Source organism: Egretta garzetta, unplaced genomic scaffold, assembly GCF_000687185.1.
Source record: "Egretta garzetta isolate BGI_Z169 unplaced genomic scaffold, ASM68718v1 scaffold48, whole genome shotgun sequence".
Lineage (NCBI taxonomy): Eukaryota > Metazoa > Chordata > Aves > Pelecaniformes > Ardeidae > Egretta > Egretta garzetta.
In genome coordinates this window covers 413770-435716 of record NW_009260595.1, presented here as the reverse complement: position 1 = coordinate 435716, position 21947 = coordinate 413770, and the positions used below count along the sequence as shown (strand labels likewise).

The window sequence follows — 21947 nt, the reverse complement described above, 5'->3', positions numbered from 1 at the left end:
CGGCTCCCCGCCCCCCGCGCTGCCGGCCGGCCCGGAGCTGCTCTTCTGGACCAGGTGGAGTGTTCCTGCTCGCCAGCCGTTCCGCTCTGTCCATGCCCCTTCCAGTTGAGTATTGACTTTTTTTTTTTTTTTTAATACATCTAAGTCTGAACCTTATTGCTTATTAAAATGCAGAAGGTTCCCGATTCAAGTATCAAATGTCGTCGTCTGGATTAATAACACAGTTGCCAGCAAAGTTCCTGCAGGAAAAGGGAAGCTATGGCTGCAACAGCCTGCTTCCTGCGCAAAGCCAGGACTGTGTGGGGAAACTTGGCGTTTGCTGTTGATCTGTTTGCTCAGCAGCTGAGCTGGCGTTCGCCAGCTACATGTGTTGGGTTTGTAAATAGACAGAACACGGTAGCGTTTCCTTCAAGGCACGTTTGGTGTTTGCCTCTTCCCATTGGGTTCAGGAGCTCTGCGAACTGGTAGCTTGAATCCCTCCCAAACGTCGAATAGCAAGTTCACGGTCTCACGGCATCGCGTGTCGAATGCCATCCCGAGGTTCCTCCCGAGCGGCGGCATACAGCAAGGAACAGGCAAATGACACGTGTGGTGAGCGCGTCCCCCCGAAACCCACGGGGTTCCGAGCAGCCGGCTGTTAGCGCAGCACGGGCGGGACAGCGGGGATCGGAGGGGGATGTTGTATTTACCAAGTGTGCACACACAAAGGGGTAAGGTTTTCCTCAATTTTCGGAGGACTGATACTTGAAACTTCATGTAAAAGTTCAAAATTTTCAACAGTTGAATTGGGGAATTGAAATTTTTCGTAGATTTGGGGTTGCAAACCCCAAGTTTAATACTTGGAGCAAATACTCACTCCATGTAGCGCCACGCAGCTTATCTGGCTATTCCAAACCTCCGCTGACGCAGGGCGCCTGGCGGGGCTGAGGCGCCAGCGGTGTGCTCTGAACCGACGCACGGGTGGGCATCTGGACAGCCTGCGGTTTTGCATCGCTTTTTGTTCTGCTTTAAAACTGTGGGTATCGTGTTGTATCGTGACTGGCTAACGGGTGACGTAGCATTACTCATCCCCTGCATTTTATCAAACACAAATCGATGTAACAGTTCCTACAGTGGGTGTTACAAAGTATTGATTAATGCTTCTGTGACCCTGAGAAAAAGGGATTTTCTTACCGTTGCTCTACTATGGGTTGATTGGCTGTAAGGTCCAATCATCCTCTAGAAGTTTCTCTTTTGGTATTTTTTCAAAGAGATTTATAAATAGAACTTGTGTGAAGCTGGTGTTGGGACGTTGGCAGGTCTGCCAACCACTTAAAAGCTGCAGGAGTCTGCAGGAATGAATAAATGCACGATCTGTTGCAGTCATTTGGAGAAAGCCAGCTCCCCAATTTAAAAGAAAAAAACCAAAAAAGTAGTTCAGATTTTTCCCCTGACAAAGTTACCCCCCTTGACTTCCTACTATAGAAATCTCAACATTTATAGTAACGAACAAAACCCGGCCCGTATCTCGAACTCGTTAATCCTGGGGAGAGGCCGGACCGCAGAGCTGCGCTCCAGTCCCACCCGCTGACTCCAGCAGGACGAGACCGGAGCCGGTGTGGGCTGAGCGTGGGGCAGCGGCCTCACCGGCTTCTGAAAGGGGCATCGAAGCGCGGGGTCCAGGCCCACCACGCTCAGATTAAGGGAAGCTACTCCTGACTTCAGTGGTAACGGGGTTTAATACTAGGTAAGTCATATGACATGAAATAACAACTTACCTGGTAACCAGTCATGGTTAGTGAATGTATTTGTTTGGAAACTTAAATTCCACGTACGCTTTGTCAAAGACAGCCAGCGGTGTAACGGCTACGTTTTGGGCACAACTTTGGCGAGAAAACGTACAGCAGCATTGAGAGGAGCTCGGGTGAACGGCCCGGTTACATTTGGGTCTCTTTCCACAAACGGTTTTCAGCCCTTGCCTGTTATCCCTTGGGCTGCACCGTGCTCGTTCTCGCTTCCGGATGCCAAGGTGTGCTGCTAAGATCAGCACGTCCTTTGCAGACAGCACTAAGGGTATTTTTCACGTTGTGAACATGCTCTGGTACAACCCAAATCTTCTACGGGTTAAGCGTTAGCAGCTCTCTTCCACGGCCAGCTGGCATTTAAAGCTCCATCACCAAGAGTGTGTGTTAGTCTAGAAAGTTGTAGTGAAACTGTGTAGCTGTTAGACACGGTAACGTCACAGCTCTCAAATGCAGCTGGACAATCGTGACTTTTATACCAAAAAATGAACCCAATCCACGCTAATGGCCTTTCAGTGATGCAGGTGTGATCCGGGTGTGTTTGGTCCGAGCGTGGGTGCTGCAGACGTAAGCACAGGGCCCTCCCCACCCCCCTCAAACAGAGGCAGCGCCGCCGTGATCTTCGTGCCGTTCGGCTGGAGCACTCTGCTGCGTGAACACACCCACACCCCCCGACCTGTAACTGGACAAACTTATTTTTGAAGTATGTAAGAATATTTTTTTAGCTAGATTTTTTTTTTTTTGTTAAAGCCACACTAACTACTGTATTTTTACCTTTTGTATGTAAAGCTTGGTAATAGCTCTCAAAGTGTAATTTATTTGTTGGGTTTTTATAAAGCAAAGTGCACCCTCTTGCTTCTGTTTCACAATAGCGATGTACGAACCGTTTCAGGCGCTGAAACTGTACGTGGGAACAAGAAACTGTGACTTGTAGTCCACTCAGCCCAGTCTTGAAGTGTTTAGACTGTAGCTTTGTCTTAAATATACCACGTCCATGCAAAAGCCTCGCGGAGTCATCTCTAAGCACCGCTGCGTCACGCTGGTGTGGCGGGGACGGGCGGGCGGGGACGTGGGACACGAGCCGTGCGGAGAGGGCCGGTGGGCCACCGCGCCCTGGGAACAGAAGCCAGAGGCACGCAGTAGCCATGTGCTTCGCGTGGAGCGCTGGCTGATCCCCTGCGGGAGGAGCCTCTGGTGCTGCACGGACTCTGCAGGACCGTGGCATTCTGTCCGTCTGCTGAGGCTGCTCCGCAGCTTCTAATTTAAGAGAAGGGTACCTGGGTCGGAGAGAGATTTGTGAACTTAATTGGGAGGTCAAAACTGCAGGCCGTGCTATAAACTTTAATTTGTTGTCAGTTAAAGTGTAACTAAGGATGGCATCCAAGCTTGCAGATAGATGCTGAAGAATTAAACGCCGCCTTTCCCTGAGAGCTGAGATCGTCCTGGGGGGCTGCTGGGCATCCAGCAGTTTTGAAAATCAAAGTACTGAGGTGTGTGCTTAGAAAGAAAGTTTTGAATTTCCAAGTGTAATTCCACAAAACGAAGACAAAAGTGCGTGCCTGTTAGCTGAGCAGTCTTGCTCTGATTTCCCCTAGGGATTGTTTTACGTTTTGAAGTAGAGTGGTGCTAGCCATTGTGTAAAGGAAACTATTTCCAAAGCCTGACTTCGGTGAAATGCTTAAGGTGGTGGCAAAGGGCAACCAAACCATTTGATCGTCTTCGTTCCTCCACAGTTAATAAACTTGGGAAAGTATCAAAAGGAAGTAGAATAATTCTATCCTAATGACAAAAGGAAGTGAAATGATTCCATCCTAGTGACTACGCTCATAGAAAGTCATTTCCCTTGTGGCACAATTTGTTGCGTAGGTCAAACTACGATCCCACTGATAAGCCACTGAATTGTTCTTCAGATCCATTTATAACTCACAATGAGGAAACACGTTTGGTTTAGATTTTTTTTATTATTTTAAAAAATCCTCTTTAAATGTCTACATTTTAAAAGAAAATCCCTCTGCTGTTCATGCATTGTAATGTTCAGAAGCAGAGTGGTAACTGAAGGTGGTTTGCTGAGACAGGCTGATCCATGTGCTCTCTTTTACATCTGATTTATGATACAACAGCGCACCCCATGTCTCAGCTGAGATTACAAGAGAACGCTGCACCCTTTTGCTTTTATTCTATGGATTTGAATTAGAGCGTGGCCACGTCAAATACGTGCAAGCTTCCCTTTTGTTCAGAGACATTTTAGACCAGCTAGCTTCAGCGGCAGCCCCTTCAGCCCGTGCCCGGACGAAAATGGTGTGGCGTTTTGTGTTTCTAAATGGCCGCCGTCAGCTGGGGTGATTCCATTCGTCGGTTCATGCCACCACAGAGCTTTCAGATGGCAGCAGCTTTAGTCACTCACTTGGGCCCGGGATTAATTCTCGTTAACTGCCACAGTTATGGAGAAATGCCACAACTAAGCACGCCCACGAGGGCTCCTCTTCCTCTGTGAAAAGGTGACGGCGTTGGGCAAAAGCGTGCCAGGAAAACGGGAGCAAAACCACTTGAGGCGCTCTGGGAGCCCTGTTAAGTGCAGTTGATCGTGCTGGTTGAGTTTTGAAAGGGACGATGTCCTGGGAAATGGTGTACAGCGGTAGAAGCAAGGAGCACGTGCCTAGGTCTTGGGTACCCGAAATGCAGGTCGTGCGTGCTCGGAAGGGACCGAGGTGCCAGGCAGAGCAGTGCTCCTGCCGCTGCGCAGCGGCCGTGGGATGCAGCCACTCCATCTCTCCAACCCCCTCCCTTCCAGCTTGAGTTCACCCTCGTGTTTGAAAGACTCGGGAACGGGCCAGTAAGGGGAGAAATGGCCTCTGCTGGCTTCAGCGAGCGCTGTAGCAGGATCGTGCTTTCAGGATTGGTGCTCCCTTCCCTTCTGCAGTGTCATCGGGGGCTTAGCTGCGGCTCAGCCTTCCACCAGCGAGCCCTGAGCCCCCCTCCTCGAGCTCCGGCGCAGCTCACGTCCTGCACAGGGGCTGGGGAATGGCGGGGCCCCTACGGTGTCGGGCCGCTTTGAGAGGCTTAGGATCTCTTAGGTGAAGAGGCTGGAGCTGCGCCCAAGGCGCTGGTGCAGCCACCTGACTCAGCACGCCGGCAGGGGAGGAAACGGGGGAGATGGGCACGTTCCACAAGCTGCTTTTTCCTCCCCGTGCCAAGCCATTGCCTTTGGGCTGGCTCGTGTCCTGCCTGCGTTGGCTCCAAGTAAATGTTAAACCCTTCGCTGGGCTGCCAAAGGGAAGAGAGTTTGGGGGGGAGGAAGAAAGGAGGGGCAGAGGCTGGATGGCATTTTCCTGGGGCTCCTGCACATCCCCAGGATACCGGTACCTGCCAGGAGGCCTCCGTGTGACTTGGAAAAATCACCGGTTTATTGTTGCCCTTTCCAGTTAAATTTCCTTCCCTCATCAAGCCTAGATAAAAGTCTGTTTGTTACAGCAGCGTGCTCTGGGCAATGCCAAAACAGGCACACCAGCCAGCAAAACCAAAAGATGCTGCTGGGTTAAGATCGCAGTGCCCTGTACGTGCCCAGCCCCGTGGCTGTACGAAGCCCTTTCACCACGTTCCTCCTCTGACTCGGCAATTCCCTGCCCTTGGAGGAGGAACTCGAAGCCTGGGCAGCCCTCGCGGCTGGCTGAAGCGCCACAAGATGACCGGGGCTTGTGCGAGAACCTTCCTTGTTCAGAAAGGTGAGTTCTTTGTTAGTTTTGAAAATGTAAATATGTATTTTGAATGTACAAAAGCTCAGAAAACAAGCAGGCACCGATATGAAATGCAGCAAGCTTTATTCGTACGGCAGCATACAATCCTCTTTGTTGCCAAACAAAGGTCATGGAAGGCCCAAATAACTCTTCAGTAGCTTTTTGCGAACTCATCTGTCATTTGCCTATGGAATTCATGCGACAGGGACTTGTGAAGAGATGATGAAAGTATCTGTAAATACCCTCAATTAAAATTCATTATTCCTGTGAAACTCTTGAAAAGCGATCTTTTCAAATATTCCAAAGTATTAAATCACATTTTCCACTCATTTCAAACATGAGCATCTCTTCCTACAGAAGGCTGAAGTTCAGTCAGAAGGCCACTGTCTTAGTGGCTTCTATGGAAACAAATGTTTGAAACACTGGGCGATGTTATCTTTTGGAAAAAGCACTTTTCAGCAAAGAAAAACCATGCACGAACTCAGGGCTTACTCGCATAGAGGGGAAATGCGTAACAAATGCTACCTACGTTGACAAAACTCGGAGAGATGGAGTTGGAAAAGCAGAAATGCCTTTCTGACTAAAATCCGAGTTACCAGTCGATGGTTTGTGCCGTTCCTGCCAAGCCCTCCTCTTTCCAACAGAAAGTCAAAGCCTTTTGATCCTGTGCACAGTCATTAAAACTTGCATTCACTGGGCTGCTGTTTTGTACTTCCAGGTATGATGCGCTTCCTCTGGCCTAATGCCGCCCATGATTTTCAGGGGGGACTCACGGTTTCACTTCCTCAGGGCTAGATGCAATCCTTGAATATCTTCCAGATTTTTGCTTGCTAATTTGTCTGTTGCGTTTCTGCTTTGCTGCATGCCATCTCGCGTTGCAAATGTCTTGTGCAAAGAACACTCTCTGAAGGAAACAGAATCTTGAACACCTTTGAAAATGCTGCCATTAAGATTCAGCAAATCCCTCAAATGTGACCGTGACGGGCACAAACTTGAGTTAAATACAGTTCTATGGGTGAGTATTTATTTCTTATGCCAGTACAGAATGAGCAAGCTTTGCATTTGATATGGCAGGTACGGCGCCAGCCAGGGTTACCTGTAGTTCTCATTTTCATGGCAGCAATTTGAAAGGGCGTTAACTGACGAGAAGAAAAAGTCACGAAAAGAGCAGCATTCCAACAAGCTCATCTCAGAAACTGCAACTTACATGCAAGTTGTGACTTAAACACACGTCGGGTTTTGTTCACATTGTAAAAAAATCTGTTCACGGCAAGGATGAGAGGGTTTAAATTTTTTCCCCAGTGTGCTGATAGGAAACTGAAGACAAGTGCCAGCAGTTGGTTAACCACCGACTGGCACGGTGGTGGAAATTTCTTCTTTCTCTTTGCAGTCAGAGCAATCCCAAGCTATCAAACTCCATTTGCCGGAATGAGATCTCGGAGAAGCTGGACAAAGGTTTGCCCCCGATGAGCAGCAGCACGTTGGTAGCGCTGCTGACTTCATCCACTCCAGTCACGCGCTGACAGTCGGTTCCCTCCCCTTCTCCCACAATCTGAGCAGCAGCAAAAGTCTCTTTTTCTGAAGAGACAGACAGAAGGAGAGACTTGTCCTTTGCCAAAATGCCCATTGCTCTGCTTGGGTCTAGTTCTGTCTCCAAAGTGGTTTGAAACGTGCAAAAGCCCCCTGGCTCCAGGGGCAAGCTGAAGGTTTTCATTTCAATGGCGTTGCTCTCCTCATTGCGGAACGGCTGGTACGCGGGCTGGTGACGGAAGGAGCTGCAAAAGCGAGCGTGCTTGGGGATGGCCACCAGCTGGTGATGGTCCTTCCGCTTACTCTTCCAGTGGCTGGGGAACGTATTAGTGAAATCTGAGGTAGTTTGGAAATCAGCACCAGTTCCTAAGATGCAGTGATACATTTTAGGAGAAACGTTTGCCTTTGTAGTACTACTTAGCTTCTTCCACGTCTGCGTATGGAAATAATACTTCCAGAGGTCGTCACTAGGACTGGAATTTGAAATCCCTCCACCAAAAATCAGCATAGAGTCTTTGAAGACTATTGCAGCGTGACCCACCACTGGAGGAGGTCCTTGGCTAAATGTGAGAGATACCAGCAGTTAAAGGGAGGCCAACAAGAAACTAATGCTCATTTTAGCCTGTTTTTCTTTTGACTCAAAGAATGACTGCTGCACAGCTGCACTGGGACATCGAAATTACACTGCTGACAGCTGCATCAGCGCCTCGCCAACAGCTCTTGCAAGCAAAGCCAGCTGGAGCCCCGGGGATGGCCGCAGTTCTGTGTCTTGGTCTGAACAGTTCCTACAATCGCCAAAAGGGCAACATCTCCCTCTCTGCCGGCACGCAGCATCAAATGGTAAGACTAATTCTCTCTTTCTGTGTTAATTTAGCGTAACAAATAGCACAGTTTACCTTGTTCTGATGTTGGACCAGCTGCTGCTCACAAAGTCCCACTTCCATAAGTCCTTCTGTTCACTCAGCCCCATCAGTCCTCCGAAGAGGTACATGCCTGCATGATAAACCACCGCTGAATGGCCGTGCCGAGGTCCTGGGCCAGCACCGTGAGGCGGGCTGGAGACACACAACCATTTTCTTGTATCTGAAAGCAAAACATTAATTTATAGATTTACTCTAGTATTTGAGAAGGGATTTATTTCAAGAACAAAGTAACTATTCTGTTGGAGAATAAGGGTTTCGGCTCTAAGTTTATTATAACAGAAGTTAACAGCTTAAATTCTGACACTGAAAAAATGCATTTAAAAATCAGTTTTGAAATAAACTTTGAATGGAAATGTCAGATGCTGTATAATAGATGCCATGGAAATTTTATTTACAGAGCAGTTTTTCCTACGGCTTTGTTAATTCATTAACTCTGACATGGAAAGATAATTTCCTGGCTGTAAGAGGGAAAATCAGTCCACAATAACATTCCTTCAGTTATGTCCGTGCTTATTCTCCCTGTGAGGGAACGAAGGATGAGATAAACCCATCACTCATTTCAAAATAGTGACTGAATGGCCACCAGATGACAAAAGCTATCCATTTAGGAAATCTCTGGGAATCACCTGGTTTGCAAGCACCAGATTAGCAAGGAATATGCTAATGAAACCATCTCCTGTCAGGTTTGGCTCCCCCTGGCCAGTTCTAGATCTGAGATTCAAAAGATGGCATTAATAGGCTGAAGTCAGGGTCTCTGCTGTATCTGAAAGTTTTTGGTAATCCTTGAAGAATTTAGTGAACAGTGAACAAAACATTCTCCCTGGTTTTCCGCTCTAGACTTGGCAAATACTGCAAAACTTCTTCCAGTATAATATGGTCTAATTCATTTCAGCTGGGTATTAATTTAACTGACAGAATTCATAATTAAATGCTGCCAAACAGAAGCCAAAACTAACATTTCTACTGATAAGAATTTTCTTAACAGAGTGAGCCATGCTTTCCTGTAGCAGTCATAATTTTACACTGGATCAAAACCTTATCGTGCTTTTTAACTTACCGAAATGTAAAGTCCAAAACTCTTGTGAAATGCCTCTGATGCCAAAGTATCCCCCGTAGATGCACATGCTGGAATCATACACTACTGCGCTGTGACCTTTTCTGTTAGTCGGTGCCAAGCTCTAAAACAGTTTAATAACAAGACAAAAATCTGTTAACAGATCAAGTCGTATCACTAGCAGCATCTACCTTGGGAATATGCCCAAGTCATGAAAACCCTTGCTTTGGGTTGTGTTAAACTTCCTTGAAAATACAGAATAAACCCACCTCTGCAGGCTTGCACAGACGCAAATACCAACCATTCTCAAATCTAATCCCTTTTTAAGTCCACCACAGTGTCACGTGCCTGCAGCCTCCCCCTCTCTGCACTCTCATCAGTGGCACTGTTTTCACAGCTGCTGCTAGGCGTGGTTTCAGGACATGTTGTAAATAAATTGGGCAGCTCTTGGGAACATAATGGGGGGATGTAGCCCTTTCCACATGGAGGAAACTCCAGTCCCAAGCCCCTCAGCAGAAAACCAGGGGATCCCCACGGCATCCGCAGCGGTTTTCAGCACTGCTGAGACTCATGGACCCAAACCTGGGCAGGCCCAGCTAAAGCCGAAACAAAATACAAGGCAAGTGTTTGGTTTTGTTCTTTACTTCTTCTTTGGCTGTTTCATCTCAAACAGCCTGGGGCTTTTTTGGGGGGGAGGAGGGCAGCCATGTTCTCTATATTCAGTTTAGGATAATTATAAGAAACCAATTACTCTGATATGTAAGGAGTTGATACATAATCCCATCATATTTGTTGTACGTAAACAAAATTTCATCGACCATGTAACACCTTTCCCCCCCGCCCCCCAAATGACCCTGCAGTCCCAAGCTTTCTCTTGATTCCTCCACCAAACACCGGTAACCACTGTAGTAACTGTGTCACATCTTAACAATTTTTTTGTGCAATTTCACAGTGTAGCAACACTGCGAGGATGAAGTTTCAATCCCAAAAAGTGAGTCAGTCTTTACATGCAGTGATATAAACCCAATCTCATAAGACCAAGATGTAAATGCTTCCACCAAGCTTTCATTTAGAAGAGGCAGTATCTTGGTGAGTCCACGTGTTCAGACTGAAGAAATGAAAAATGCTGCAGCATTTCGCATTTCAAATTCATTAGTGTGACTGCCAATCTGTGTTCACAACCCTACTTTTAAAAGCACAGACCTCACGTATGGTTGCAAATCTTCCATTTAAAATTAGTTTTCTTGGTAAGGATTTCAGAAAAACAGAAGCAGTAGTAGAGGAGAGGACTTAACTTCTTATATAGGACTTAAATTTTAAGAGCAGTATTTTTAAACACTGTTTTAAAGAAGGAAAAAGCCTTAGTTATTGGAAGTGCAAAGAAATAAAGTACAGCCACATGTCTCTGAAGAGATAAGATTGGAACTGTTTGGGGGAACATATTTCAAAGCAATCTGTTTAATCAACAAAGCAACAGGCATTTGATTCACACATTCACCACTTCCTGGCTCCTTACCTCAGTCTCTGCTGGTACGTTACGGCACTCTGTCCATCTTGCAGAACCTAGGGGATTGTTTTAATAAAGCGCAGTTTATATCCCTGACCACAAGAGGACACTCCTCCAACACTGATTTTTCAAACTGCAGATCTAATTTTCAAGTAAGTCTCATTCTGGTGTTTTCCACTGACAAGGATGAAGAAATCCGCTTCCCGCTAAGACAGGAGCACCAAGGGACTTATAGAAGACATAGCTTAAATAGTTTTCCTGTATCCTTATCTGATATCGAATCGCAGAGATTACCATCCCATCCCATCTCCTGTTTCCCAAGGCTGAATTTCACTGTGATTTTCAGCATTTTCCAAATTTGCAGAATCCCCAGGCTTACCAATGGATGTATGGCTCCTTCAATTTATTATGTAAACCTTACTGACAGCAGCCTTATTTTTCTTGTTCCTTTTCACAGATCCCTTAAAAATAGGCCTCAAATAACAGTCAAAAAAATCACTGGTCTGTGATCGCCATTAAGGAGCAGAAATATCACATACCCAGCATCAGAGGTAGAATGAGAAAGCAGTGCGAGCTTACAGCAATAAAAGCTAAACTTGCCAGGAAAGATTTTAAATAATGACTGTGAAAAAACTAGACATGCAGCGAATTTTAAATAACTAATTCCCAGTTTTCACTAGTAAGTATCGTGAGTAATAAGATGCTTTCTCCTATGAAATACATTTTATCTGAGGATCTTTGTTCTTTCAGCAGGTATTTCAGACAAGTGGTGGAAAACAAAGAAAGGATTAAAAAAACCCAAACCCATTGACTTAAGGTTACATAGTGAAATAGCAAGAGGCCGGGAAACTTAAATCTTGGTCCTGCCACAGGATTTACTAGCTTAAAAAGAAATCAATTTCTCTCTCTCCTCTCCATCTGACATCAAAATAAGCAGCCATTACAGTACACAGTATTTCCAACGGGAGAATATATAATGTATGACATTGCTATTAAATTCAAATGTTGCACTGCTTTTATTAGAATACACCCTTAAGAGATCCCAAATGTTTGTTCTTAGGGGAAAAAAAAAAAAAGACTGTGTTATGAAATGCTGATGTTAATTTCCCACCTCCTTATTTAATTATACTTGTTATTTCCTGTTCCATCATTGTGGTTACCAGCTTACGTATTTCTTCAGTAAAAATACAAAATGAGATATACTTTACTGATCTACTTTCATCCATAATAAAACAAAGAGCTTGATTTTAAAAATTTATGTAGTATAAGGAAAAAACTTTAAATATTATCTGTAATAATTATTGGGTTTTATCACCAAACAGTAAACTTCAGGGGAGGAATGGAAATTCTGAGACCTTAAAATACATAAAGCTTTCCCATAAAATACTTTCTAATTAAAGCAAGAGCTGATTCTTTGATAGCTTAACAGCCTAATTTTAGGGGGAAAATACGCACACAGTTTTACACACATTACTTCTTGTAAAGCCTAGGGAAGGCTGTGTTACAAGCAGCAGAAAACAGTTTGGTTTTTTTATTTATTAGTACCTAAGGACTTGGAACGTCCCATGGAAGAGACTGGCTATTGTGTATCATACCAATGTCATATATCCAGAGAGGAGTTTTTGCTTGTGTGAAAGCAGAATCCACCATCCCGCCAAAAATATACAGGGTGCCCTGCAAAATGCAAGAATATTTATCACTTACAGGTAGGCATAGAGCATAAAAATAATTCTTTAAACAATTCTGAAATGAAAAGGCTGCCATCACCAAATATAATTAATGATAATGCATATGATCATTTATTAACAATTCAAGAGGCAATCACAAAAAGCCACCAACTTTTAATCATGTCGTTACCCTCTCCCAGTAGGAAACCCCGATGAACGTTGCGCTGTTTTAACGGGGACAGCATTCCAGAACCACTCACTTCCTCGTCAGTCTGGGACAGCTCGAGGGATGCGGGTCGGGAGCTCTCAGAGGCATTGCTCAGGTAATATCAGGTTATGCATGTTTATGAAAAGAGTTCATTGCAGTGCAACTCCTGATATCCTAAATTCTGTTTTCCCCTCACAGTCAGAGCTGTAATTCTTATTTGCCTTCACTCCCCCGTCCCTCTTCTATGCAAGTTCTTAAATGAATGTTGTTATGCTGTAGCTTATCATGCAAATGAATTCAGAGCAACTGTTACAACTATACAACTAAGTCAAAGAATGTGCTGCCAAGGTCTTTATTTTGTATTACTATTATGTACTGAGCACTGACAGAGGAAATCGGGGAGCTGCACGCTGCTGCAAAGCTAAAATACCATCGCTTTATTCAGAAAGATTCCAAAACACTGGTACAGCTCCATCCAGAGTTGCACTGATGTAGAAGTATTTTCTGGGTAGAGTATTTCACTACATAATAATCTACGCTGGTTTATGTCATTGTATAATAGGAAATAAAATGTTAGGATATAGACAACGTAAGTCTTGGTGTACTACCTTATAAGCCACCATTGAATGTTCTTCCAGTTCTTCTGGACCATCTCTTGAGCAATCCAGCATTTCCCACTCACTTTTCTCTATAAACCAAAGCTGAAGTTAAGACAGCGGCGCACTCGATACATAAACATTAGGGGAAAGGTAAAAATAGTGGCTTTGAATTTGGCTGTGCTGCCAGTCAATGAGGGAAAATGAAGCATTTTGTCATCTCTCTCTCTGTTAGATCAGAAATCTGAGGTACTTCCCCCAAAATTAAATATGTGCATTTTTCTACTTAGCAAACTTAACTGTAATAAAAATTGATCTCATTACTGCTTTTATTTTAATGCTATACTGTTACCTACATCAACCCCCAACTATTCCATGAGCGTGAACTCCAGCACAATTCTATGTTTTATTCCAGTAACAACCATTGAACAGGGAACGCCATACATTAAGTCAAACAACACCAAGTGTCATGTTTGATAATTCATTATTAATACAATCTTGCAAGGTATTGTATTCATGTGTTCCCTTTGTGCACTTTTACCCACACAAACTATTCCCGTGTTAAAGAGTCAATAAAGCTATGTCTTTGCTACCACTTGCTAGAACTAGGATATTTTAAATGACTCAGTATTTCTGGTAAAAAAAAAAAAAAAAAAAAAAAGGAACTGAACTGAAATCTGAACTCTTGGGACACCTGCAACAGGAACAAACACACACCATTTGTCCAGTGAACAAAATGCAGTTTATCCATCATTTTGATGGAGAGACTTTAAATGGGGATAATCTGAGTATCCCCAATTTCATAGTGGCTGAATGTAGAATCTCTTTAATCCTGATACACAAGCGAATGAGCAAACTTACCTATATTGTATCGCCAAAAATCCCTAAGACTGGTGGTATTCCGCCCTCCATAGAGATAAACAAATCCTCTGCAAATAGCACAAGCATGTTTATATCGATCGCAGGGAGAGGGCTTCTTTTGGGGTGCTGATTTCCAATCACAGTGTGCAGTTTTTCCTTTCATGCTGACAATTAGGATCTTATCGAAGTATCAACTTGCAAAGGACAGCCATGTCAGGGCAGGGTCCCAAAACATCAGGGACAGGGCTTAAACCCTGCTTGGTCTGTAAAAAGACAAAAAAAATAGCTTCAGGTTAAAAAAAAGGGGAAAAAAAAAAAAAGAAAAAAAGAAAAGTCTCTGCCTCATGATAAAAAGTTACCATGTTTTCTTTTCATTCCCATCAAAAACAACCTGGCAATTTTGGCCATCTGTGGTAATAGGCTAACTGAAGTAAAGCATGTGAAACGCTGACTGTCAGAGTCTTCTATCAGCGAGACTGGGACAGGAACGTTCCTGGAGCTGAAAGTTTTCCGCAGGGTATCGGCAAACTGAAGTTTTTGCAGTAAACTGCAATACCCTACATTTGTGATACTGTAGAAACCAAGGCTTGGTGTTTTTTCACTCAAAAAAGTACTTAAACCTGTACTTAAAATAAAATTCAGAAAGAATGAATATTACAGATGAAAGTAATGTGTTAGCAGTTGTCCAGAATTTATTTAGGCTTTCATCTGTAAAGCAGCTGAAATAAGGATGCGTCTGGAAAAAATGACACTATCCTTTCATTTGCCACAAGATGACACTGTGTTCTGTGAAGACAGAGGTACCAGGGGCGATACAAAGTGCTTTTTGTAGCATGCATATTATCCCAGGTCCTTGGATTTTCCGGGGTATCGCCACAGCTACTGTCCTAAAACTGTAGCCCAGTATCTCTCTGACATTACTGACCTCTCTTTCTGTTAAATGTATAGGAAGTTAGGACACAGGCTGTATAAAATATGAACAGCTTAACTGTTACTTTGATTCCTGAAATGAAAATAGACACAGTGAGACAACATGCTACAGTGAGACGCTTCAAATACTAAATTCCCACTGTCAATAACCAAAGGAAGTGACCCAGGAAGTGTTTACAAGATTAATCCTGCATCACTCACTTCAGGTGCTTACAGAGGAGTCCAGAGGACATTGCACGTAATTTGAGGCAAAGCACAGATTACAGTAAAACAAGCTACAGAAGATACAGTCCCATTTCATATTTATATTTATATTTATATAGAATCATAGAATCGTTTGGTTGGAAAAGCCCTTTAAGATCATTGAGCCCAACCATACCTGTCCACTACTAAACCATGTCCCTAAGCACCTCGTCTACCCATCTTTTGAATACCTCCAGGGATGGGGACTCGACCACTTCCCTGGGCACGCCGTTCCAGCGCCTGATAACCAACCCTTTAATTGAAAACATTTTTCCTAATGTCTAACCTAAACCTGCCCTGGTGCAACTTCAGACCATTCCCCCTCGTCCTATCACCCATTACCAGGGAGAAGAGGCCGACCCCCACCTCACTACAGCCTCCTGTCAGGCAGTTGTAGAGGGTGATCAGGTCTCCCCTCAGCCTCCTCTTCTCCAGGCTAAACAACCCCAGTTCCCTCAGCCGCTCCTCATCAGACTTGTGCTCCAGACCCCTCAAAATATTAATATGAAATATATTTCATATTAATATGAAATGCAGGTATCTAATTTAATCTTCCGATTTATCTCTAAAATTTACCATTTGTAAGACTGGAATATATTCAGTGACAGAAACATGCTAGAGACTCTCTTGCAGCTTATTCTGGCAATCCTAGCTATTCAAACTGTGTTAATCTCTTATGCAAACCAGTATTGTAAGCTATTACTGCAGAAAACTGAAGTACATTCTTCTTATGTTTTGTCAGAAAGAATACGAGATTGGCAGCTTTTACAAAGGTGTGAGTTTCTCTTTTCCAGGGAAATTAGCAGCTAAGGAGTAGTGATGCATTCCAGGCGTGTAAATCCGTAATACTTTATGGCGTGCCATTGAAAGGGAAAAGCAGATGAAGTCACAAAACACGGATTCTCTCCCTAACTCTGCCAAAGCTTCTGTGTAACCATAGCCAATTCACCTATTTAATTCCACAGCTAAATGAGGACAAAGATACCTCCTTAGCAAAACACTTCAAATTTGCTGATGCAGTGCTGTATGTGAGTGCCTAGGTATTACTACTGTTGATATAAGTTAATGGGAAAAAGGTGATAGGCCTCTATTAATACTTTACAAAGGTAAAATAGGCTTGTGCCCTTGAGTTTTGGGGTTCTTTTCCCCAGCTATAAAACTGGTTATTCCTCTTCCTACATATTTCTGTTTGTTATTCTTCCTACAAACCTTGCCTTAGCAATGAAATGCTGTCCGCATGTTTATCTACCCCAGCTGAACTCTGCAGGCTGGCAGGCCGGGGTAACAAAAGGCCAATCTGGGATTAAGGGAATGGGCGTCTCTGCCCAGTCCCACCTTCTGAGCATCAGCTGACCCTTGGGAATCACGGCCGTTTACTCTCTTTAAAGTAAAGCATTCCTGGAAGCAGACCTACAATCACTTAAGCAGGTCAGTTAGCAAACTGCTTCATTTCAGAGTGTGGGGGGAAACACACGTTCAAAGTTAATCTTGAATCTTGCCTTTTATCATTGGTATTTTACATTGCGCACCTGACTCCTGGATTGCCTTTCTGTAGAACCAGACTCACCAAAGTTCATCCACCGTCTACCTTAACAGGCCTGATTCCAAAGAAAAACTGCTACTCTTCTGAGAACAATGTCACCGAGCAATATCCTGTGTCACGCAACACCGACCTCAGCTCCAGCTTGGTACAAACCAGATCAATTATCCAATAGGAAGCTCTAACTTCAGCAGAATTTCCACAAAAATACCCCAAAAGACTACTCGGAACATTTTTATCCAACTTTTTTTTTCTTTTTTTTTTTTTTTTTCTTCCAAAACAGCTGTAGCACACAAAAAAATGGCTGCTGCTCTCCAAACTCTTCTGCCATTTCATTCTAAAAATAGCTCCAGTGCAATCAATCCCAATTGTTAAACGGCTGGATGGAGGAGCTGTGAGACAAGGACCTAAAGAGCTGCAATTAGCCTGGTAACTATAGCACAGAGTGCTTATCAATTAATGGCGCCACGCTACTGTTTCATAATACAAATAATTCAGGAAATGTAGAAAGACAGGAATTACTTCAGGAAATGTAGTTTATATGTTCATTATGTAATTATTTATATTTCCATTAGATGTGGTTTCTCAGACAAATGATTTATTTATTTAAAGTATTACTTAAATAGATCTTCATTAAAGCCTTTTTCTACCTCGGTCCCCTGATTCATTTCCATCTGTTTTCAATATACTCAGAAAAGTTTCAGATTTCAGAGGACTGAGCCTTTAGAAATATAATGAGATATGAAACCACTCGTATTGGGGGGGAAAAAAGTAGGTGAATCTTTTTTTGTTTGTTTGTTTTATTAATGACCCAGTCTTCTGAGCTCACCCCTTGAGCCATGACCTGCAGAACACTATTTTCTTATTAGGCAACTTGATGTTTTACTGCTCCTCAAAAATAATAACAGATCTTCCTGATTCTCCTTACCTTACAAACCTTTGCTTTAGTGGTGGGTTTAGTGTAATGTGTGTTCCCACGGGACTGCCTGCATCAACATGGAGAAAACTTTGACCAAAAACTTGCAGGGCAGTTACGAATTACTACTTTAAAAATAAATCCACTTTGTTTAGAATAGTTTAGAGGGCAGGGCTTTTTTCAGTGTATCATGTTCACTTGCAATGCTTTACTATGTATGACAGATTTTTAGTATCCTCAGGTTTGATATTTTATTATTTCCTAAATTCAAGTTACTAGGAACTGTTTCTAGAGTGAAGGGGGGTTTGTTTGTTTGTTTGTTTGCAAAATACAGGAATTAATTTTCAGAGATGCTCAGCTTCAGAATTTCAGCCTGAAAGTCCAGAATGACTTTGGGAATACAGTGTATGTGTAATATTTCTGCATTATTAGAATTCTGAATTGAAATAAGGGCCTTGTTTTGCTACGTGTTGTAAACATACAGTTACTACATGACTGAGCTTACAGCTGAAGTAGTCAAGACAAAGGGATGGAGATGGAGAATGGTGGCATTTGTTCTTACAGGGGGAGCTGAAGGACAGGAAGGGGATTTGTAAAATGACAAATCAAAGCAGGGGGCACAGCTCCATCAGGATTTCAGGGTTCAGAAAAATGACAGGTACTTCCAAGTAAAACAACACCTCTATTGTCTTTATAAAGCTTAGAGCAGACATACTGAAAATTTACAGAAAATCTGAAAGGCTTTTATATTAAATGACGCTTAATTGAATTTTTACAAGTTTAGGGTAGCATTCTTAAACATTATCATTGTTATATTTCCGTGCTTCACAATGCTTTCTGTGGTGAACAGGTACTTCAAAGGAGGCAATTCTTCTAAACAGTCACGTATAATTACAGTTTCTATATACTGTAAACTTATATAAGTAACTGCTACTTCTGGAGAGTGCAGTCCTAGACCATGGAGGGCATTGGCACCTTTACTGCAAAGCAGATGAGAGCATCACGAACCTCTCCTTGTGAAGAGCCGTCTGCCTGTTTCTGGAGCTCTGCAGGTAAGGTATTGTGTTTCTTTAATTCAGAGCACATTAATATTAAAGCTCTAATTTTGCAATTTCAGAATAAATCCATATGTTTGCATATAACCACAAAATTGAATTTTGCAAATTGACATTATTAATATATTCTTTTGGTTTTTTTCCAGAAGCTTTCACCCAGAAAAGACATCCTTTATGTTCATTACTGTGTAGCACTACTTGTTCTTAAGTAGTAATAAATACAAGAATTTAATAAATAAAGAAGTATATCCATTTATATTTTCTATGTGCTAGGTATATTTCTCATTTTTAAGTAAACAAATGCATCTTGGTTTGGGATAATTTGTTTCCCAAATATGGGTGGGGGGAGGTGTCTGGGAAAAAGAAATTCAGTACTGAAAATATTTCTGAGATTGTTACATCTTTATATAAAACTCTAATAGATGAATCAGGAAATCACCTTTGTCACTGTATTGAGATAAGTATTACAGTACAGACAAAAGTAAATTCATCTATACTACCTTACTTTCACGGCTTATTTTTTTTGGTAAATTAAAATTTCAGTTTTTGTTTGATATTTGGTGGGGCTTTTTGTTGTTTGGGTTTTTTTGTTCGGCTTTTTTTTTTCTTAAGAACGGGGCTCTTTCATTTTAAAAAAATATATAGTTTTGAGTAGTAGATCTCCCAAGGTAATCTGTTAATTCTATGATTCTGTGATTCAAATTATGACTTCCAGAACTGCAATTAATCATCTGACTGCAACCCAGTTTTGAACGAAGTTTCTGAGAGCTTCCTGAAATGCCCATCTGTAGGTGGCACAAGTACAGCACATTATGGACATATAAATCCAGTGCACCAGCCATGCCTCATCAAAAAGTTTATGCTGATGATCAATGTGAGCGTGCATGGGGTTTATTTATTTTTGGTCCTTAACAGAATATTTACTACAGAAATCTAATGTGCTTTTCAAATCTTATTTAAGGTCATGTCACTGACTCCATCCATAGGCATGTCAAGAGCTCATTCTCTGTTGTGGTCCTACCATATAATTGGGATAGACGCCATGACCGTAAAGTGTCCCTGCAGCAAGAGTGCCCTTTGGACGTTACCTGAAACCAACAGGTAATTTTTCAAGTTCTCGACATGGCAGAGGGAGGAAATACAGTTCCTGGTCTTCATGCTTCAAGATAAAAGAAATTACAAACTCCCACCATGTTCACAAGGCAGTCTAAGATGTATTTGGCCTTTTACCCTTTCCTTGGAAGTAATTTGTACTGTCACCACTGGAAACAGGTCATTCCAATACATGGGTCATCACCCCTTCCCCCCAGAAATAGCAGTTTTCAGTGTTCCTTGAAGGCATAATTTTGGGGATCTCACAGAAACTTACTAGTTGGATTCTTTCAAGATACAGTAGGTGTCTTGAGACTCTGTAATAAATCTGTACTTAGGTGTGACTGAATGCATCTTCTTGACAGCTCATGACCTGCTGTTGAAGCAACTTCAGAATACTTTATTTCCTAAGGGAGACCCTACTCGTGCTAATTCACAAAATTTTCAAGGTTAGGAAGAAAGACTGATTGACAAAGGAGTCACTGGCTGCCCAGCCTGCCTACTCTCCTCAGGCGTGGATTAAGAGTGCTATGGTATATACTTTACAGCTGAGAGTGTATCAGTGAAAAGCTATTATCTTCCATAGAAAAAAAAGTATCCACTGAATTTTACTTGTTGTTTTTTATATTCCCTGACTGAGGAAAAGGAACATCTAATAAAACAGCCACGCTTACAACTTAATGCCACACTTCATGGAAGATAGACAATGTGTTTTTCTTGTCCCCAAGACATTCTGCCTTTAGATGAACATGGAGCAATGGGGTAGAGAAGACATACAGGTTATGAGCTGTAGCTTCAAGAAATATGAGGGAGGAAAGAGAGGGCATTTGGCAATGAGAATAACAAAATGTTCCAGCTGGCAAATGTTAAAACATCCAGATATCATGTTAGAATCAGTATGAATTTAGATTGCACAGTATGGGAGAAGTCATGAGAGACTCGCGTGAGAAAGAATCAGATGGCACAACTGGAAAGACTGTCAGTAATGACTGGAGGAAAAACTGAGTACAAAAAGGATCTTTTATAGGGAAGATGAATTTACACAGTCAGGTGAAAGATGGTTGCATAAAAACAGATGATACAATAGCATAGCTGGAATAGATTGCATGGAGAGGAATAGTTGGATTTTAGTCTGGCAAGGAAAACAAAGGTGTCAGGCGGGCAAACAGTAATAATAACCGTGATGGTTCACAATAACCTTGATGCCAACAGTTACTGGGCTGCACCAGCAAATGGAAAAAAACCAAACCCACATAATTTCAATATATAAAGGAGACAGAAAGCATATGAGTAACTTTAGACATACACGTTGTCGCTCCAAATTCAAATGGAATTACTCATGTGAATAAAACCAGTGATATGTATGAGCCTGCACAATGTAGCCTAGATACCAGAGCAAAAGAAGGACCAACTCTTTTGTTAGAAGCCTGAAAAAAATGTTTTGCAAGCTGTTTTCATATTCAGACTCCGAATGACAGGGTCCATTTTTGACTGGAGCCTGGCTTTCTGAAAAATCCTCACTCCCAGCTAACGTGGTCCAGTATTCATCCCAAGCCAGATGCACTTTGGCTTGGGTTTTGGATGGTTGCATTTCTTTGTCTTTTGCTCGATAGAAGGCATTTTGTTGCTTTATGCTCTTTGATTGTGGAAAAGGGAACGAGCAAAAGGAGGGTGGTGAATCTCCTAACTTGGAAGCGAGGAAACAAGAGCTCTGGCTGGCCCTACCGCAGACCTCCTGCGCAGCATCACAGAAGTCACAGGTCCCCTTTCCCCAGCGATCTCCTGGCTGCAAAGCAGTGACACCACTTCCTTCCTTTTACGCGCTTTGTTTCGTTTCGTACCTTTGGACGAAAGCAACTTTGTGTACAACGGCACACTGCTGTACGACAGTACAACTGTGTGTACTGAAACGTCAGCTGCGCGTTCCCTGTGATACTCTGCATGCCTTAGAGCTGGTCCGTGCTCTCGCCACCTTCCCTCTGCTCTCCCAGCAGCAGTGATGGCTTCTCCTCGGCGGGCGCTGGGGCCCACCGCCCCCCTTGCTGCGCCCCTGCCCGGGGCAGGCCTCACCTCTGCATCGCCCCCTCCTCTCCGGGTGCTGCTGCTCGCTGCCTCAGCCGGGGTTTGGTCCTGACGGGACACGCAGAAAAAAAGAAAAAGAGAGGAAGAATAAGAGCCTCGTGAGCCTGCGCTTGGCCAGGAGTACGCCCAGCCCGGCTGCGCCCACTGCCTCCCCTCAGCTTTGCCCTCACAGGGGGACACCGTACCCCGCAGCCCGGGCACCAAACGGGGGCACGCACACACCCAGCC

The 21947-nt window shown here is 43.3% G+C and overlaps 1 protein-coding gene across 1 annotated transcript; it reads right to left on the bottom strand.

Moving 5' to 3' along the window:
* Positions 1–6095: 6095 nt before the first annotated feature.
* On the bottom strand, positions 6096–21553 carry LOC118452885 (leucine-zipper-like transcriptional regulator 1 homolog). The gene is made up of 8 exons (XM_035900236.1): positions 21479–21553; positions 13862–14124; positions 13013–13092; positions 12125–12203; positions 10539–10585; positions 9026–9146; positions 7942–8128; positions 6096–7605 (listed from the first exon to the last, which is right to left on the bottom strand). Exons 2-8 carry the CDS (start codon positions 14022–14024, stop codon positions 6906–6908), a joined length of 1377 nt encoding a protein of 458 aa, XP_035756129.1. The 5' UTR covers positions 14025–14124; positions 21479–21553; the 3' UTR covers positions 6096–6905.
* Between the last annotated feature and the right edge of the window lie 394 nt (positions 21554–21947).

What these genes read in the sequence shown, in the direction of transcription:
- LOC118452885 (XM_035900236.1), bottom strand. Translation starts at nt 14,024, where the DNA reads ATGAAAGGAAAAACTGCACACTGTGATTGGAAATCAGCACCCCAAAAG. An exon ending in ATTCAATGGTGGCTTATAAG is followed by an intron (nt 12,204 to 13,012) that starts GTAGTACACCAA and finishes TGCATTTTGCAG; the next exon opens with GGCACCCTGTATATTTTTGG. An exon ending in GTTTTGGACTTTACATTTCG is followed by an intron (nt 8,129 to 9,025) that starts GTAAGTTAAAAA and finishes TTTTGCTTTCAG; the next exon opens with ATACAAGAAAATGGTTGTGT.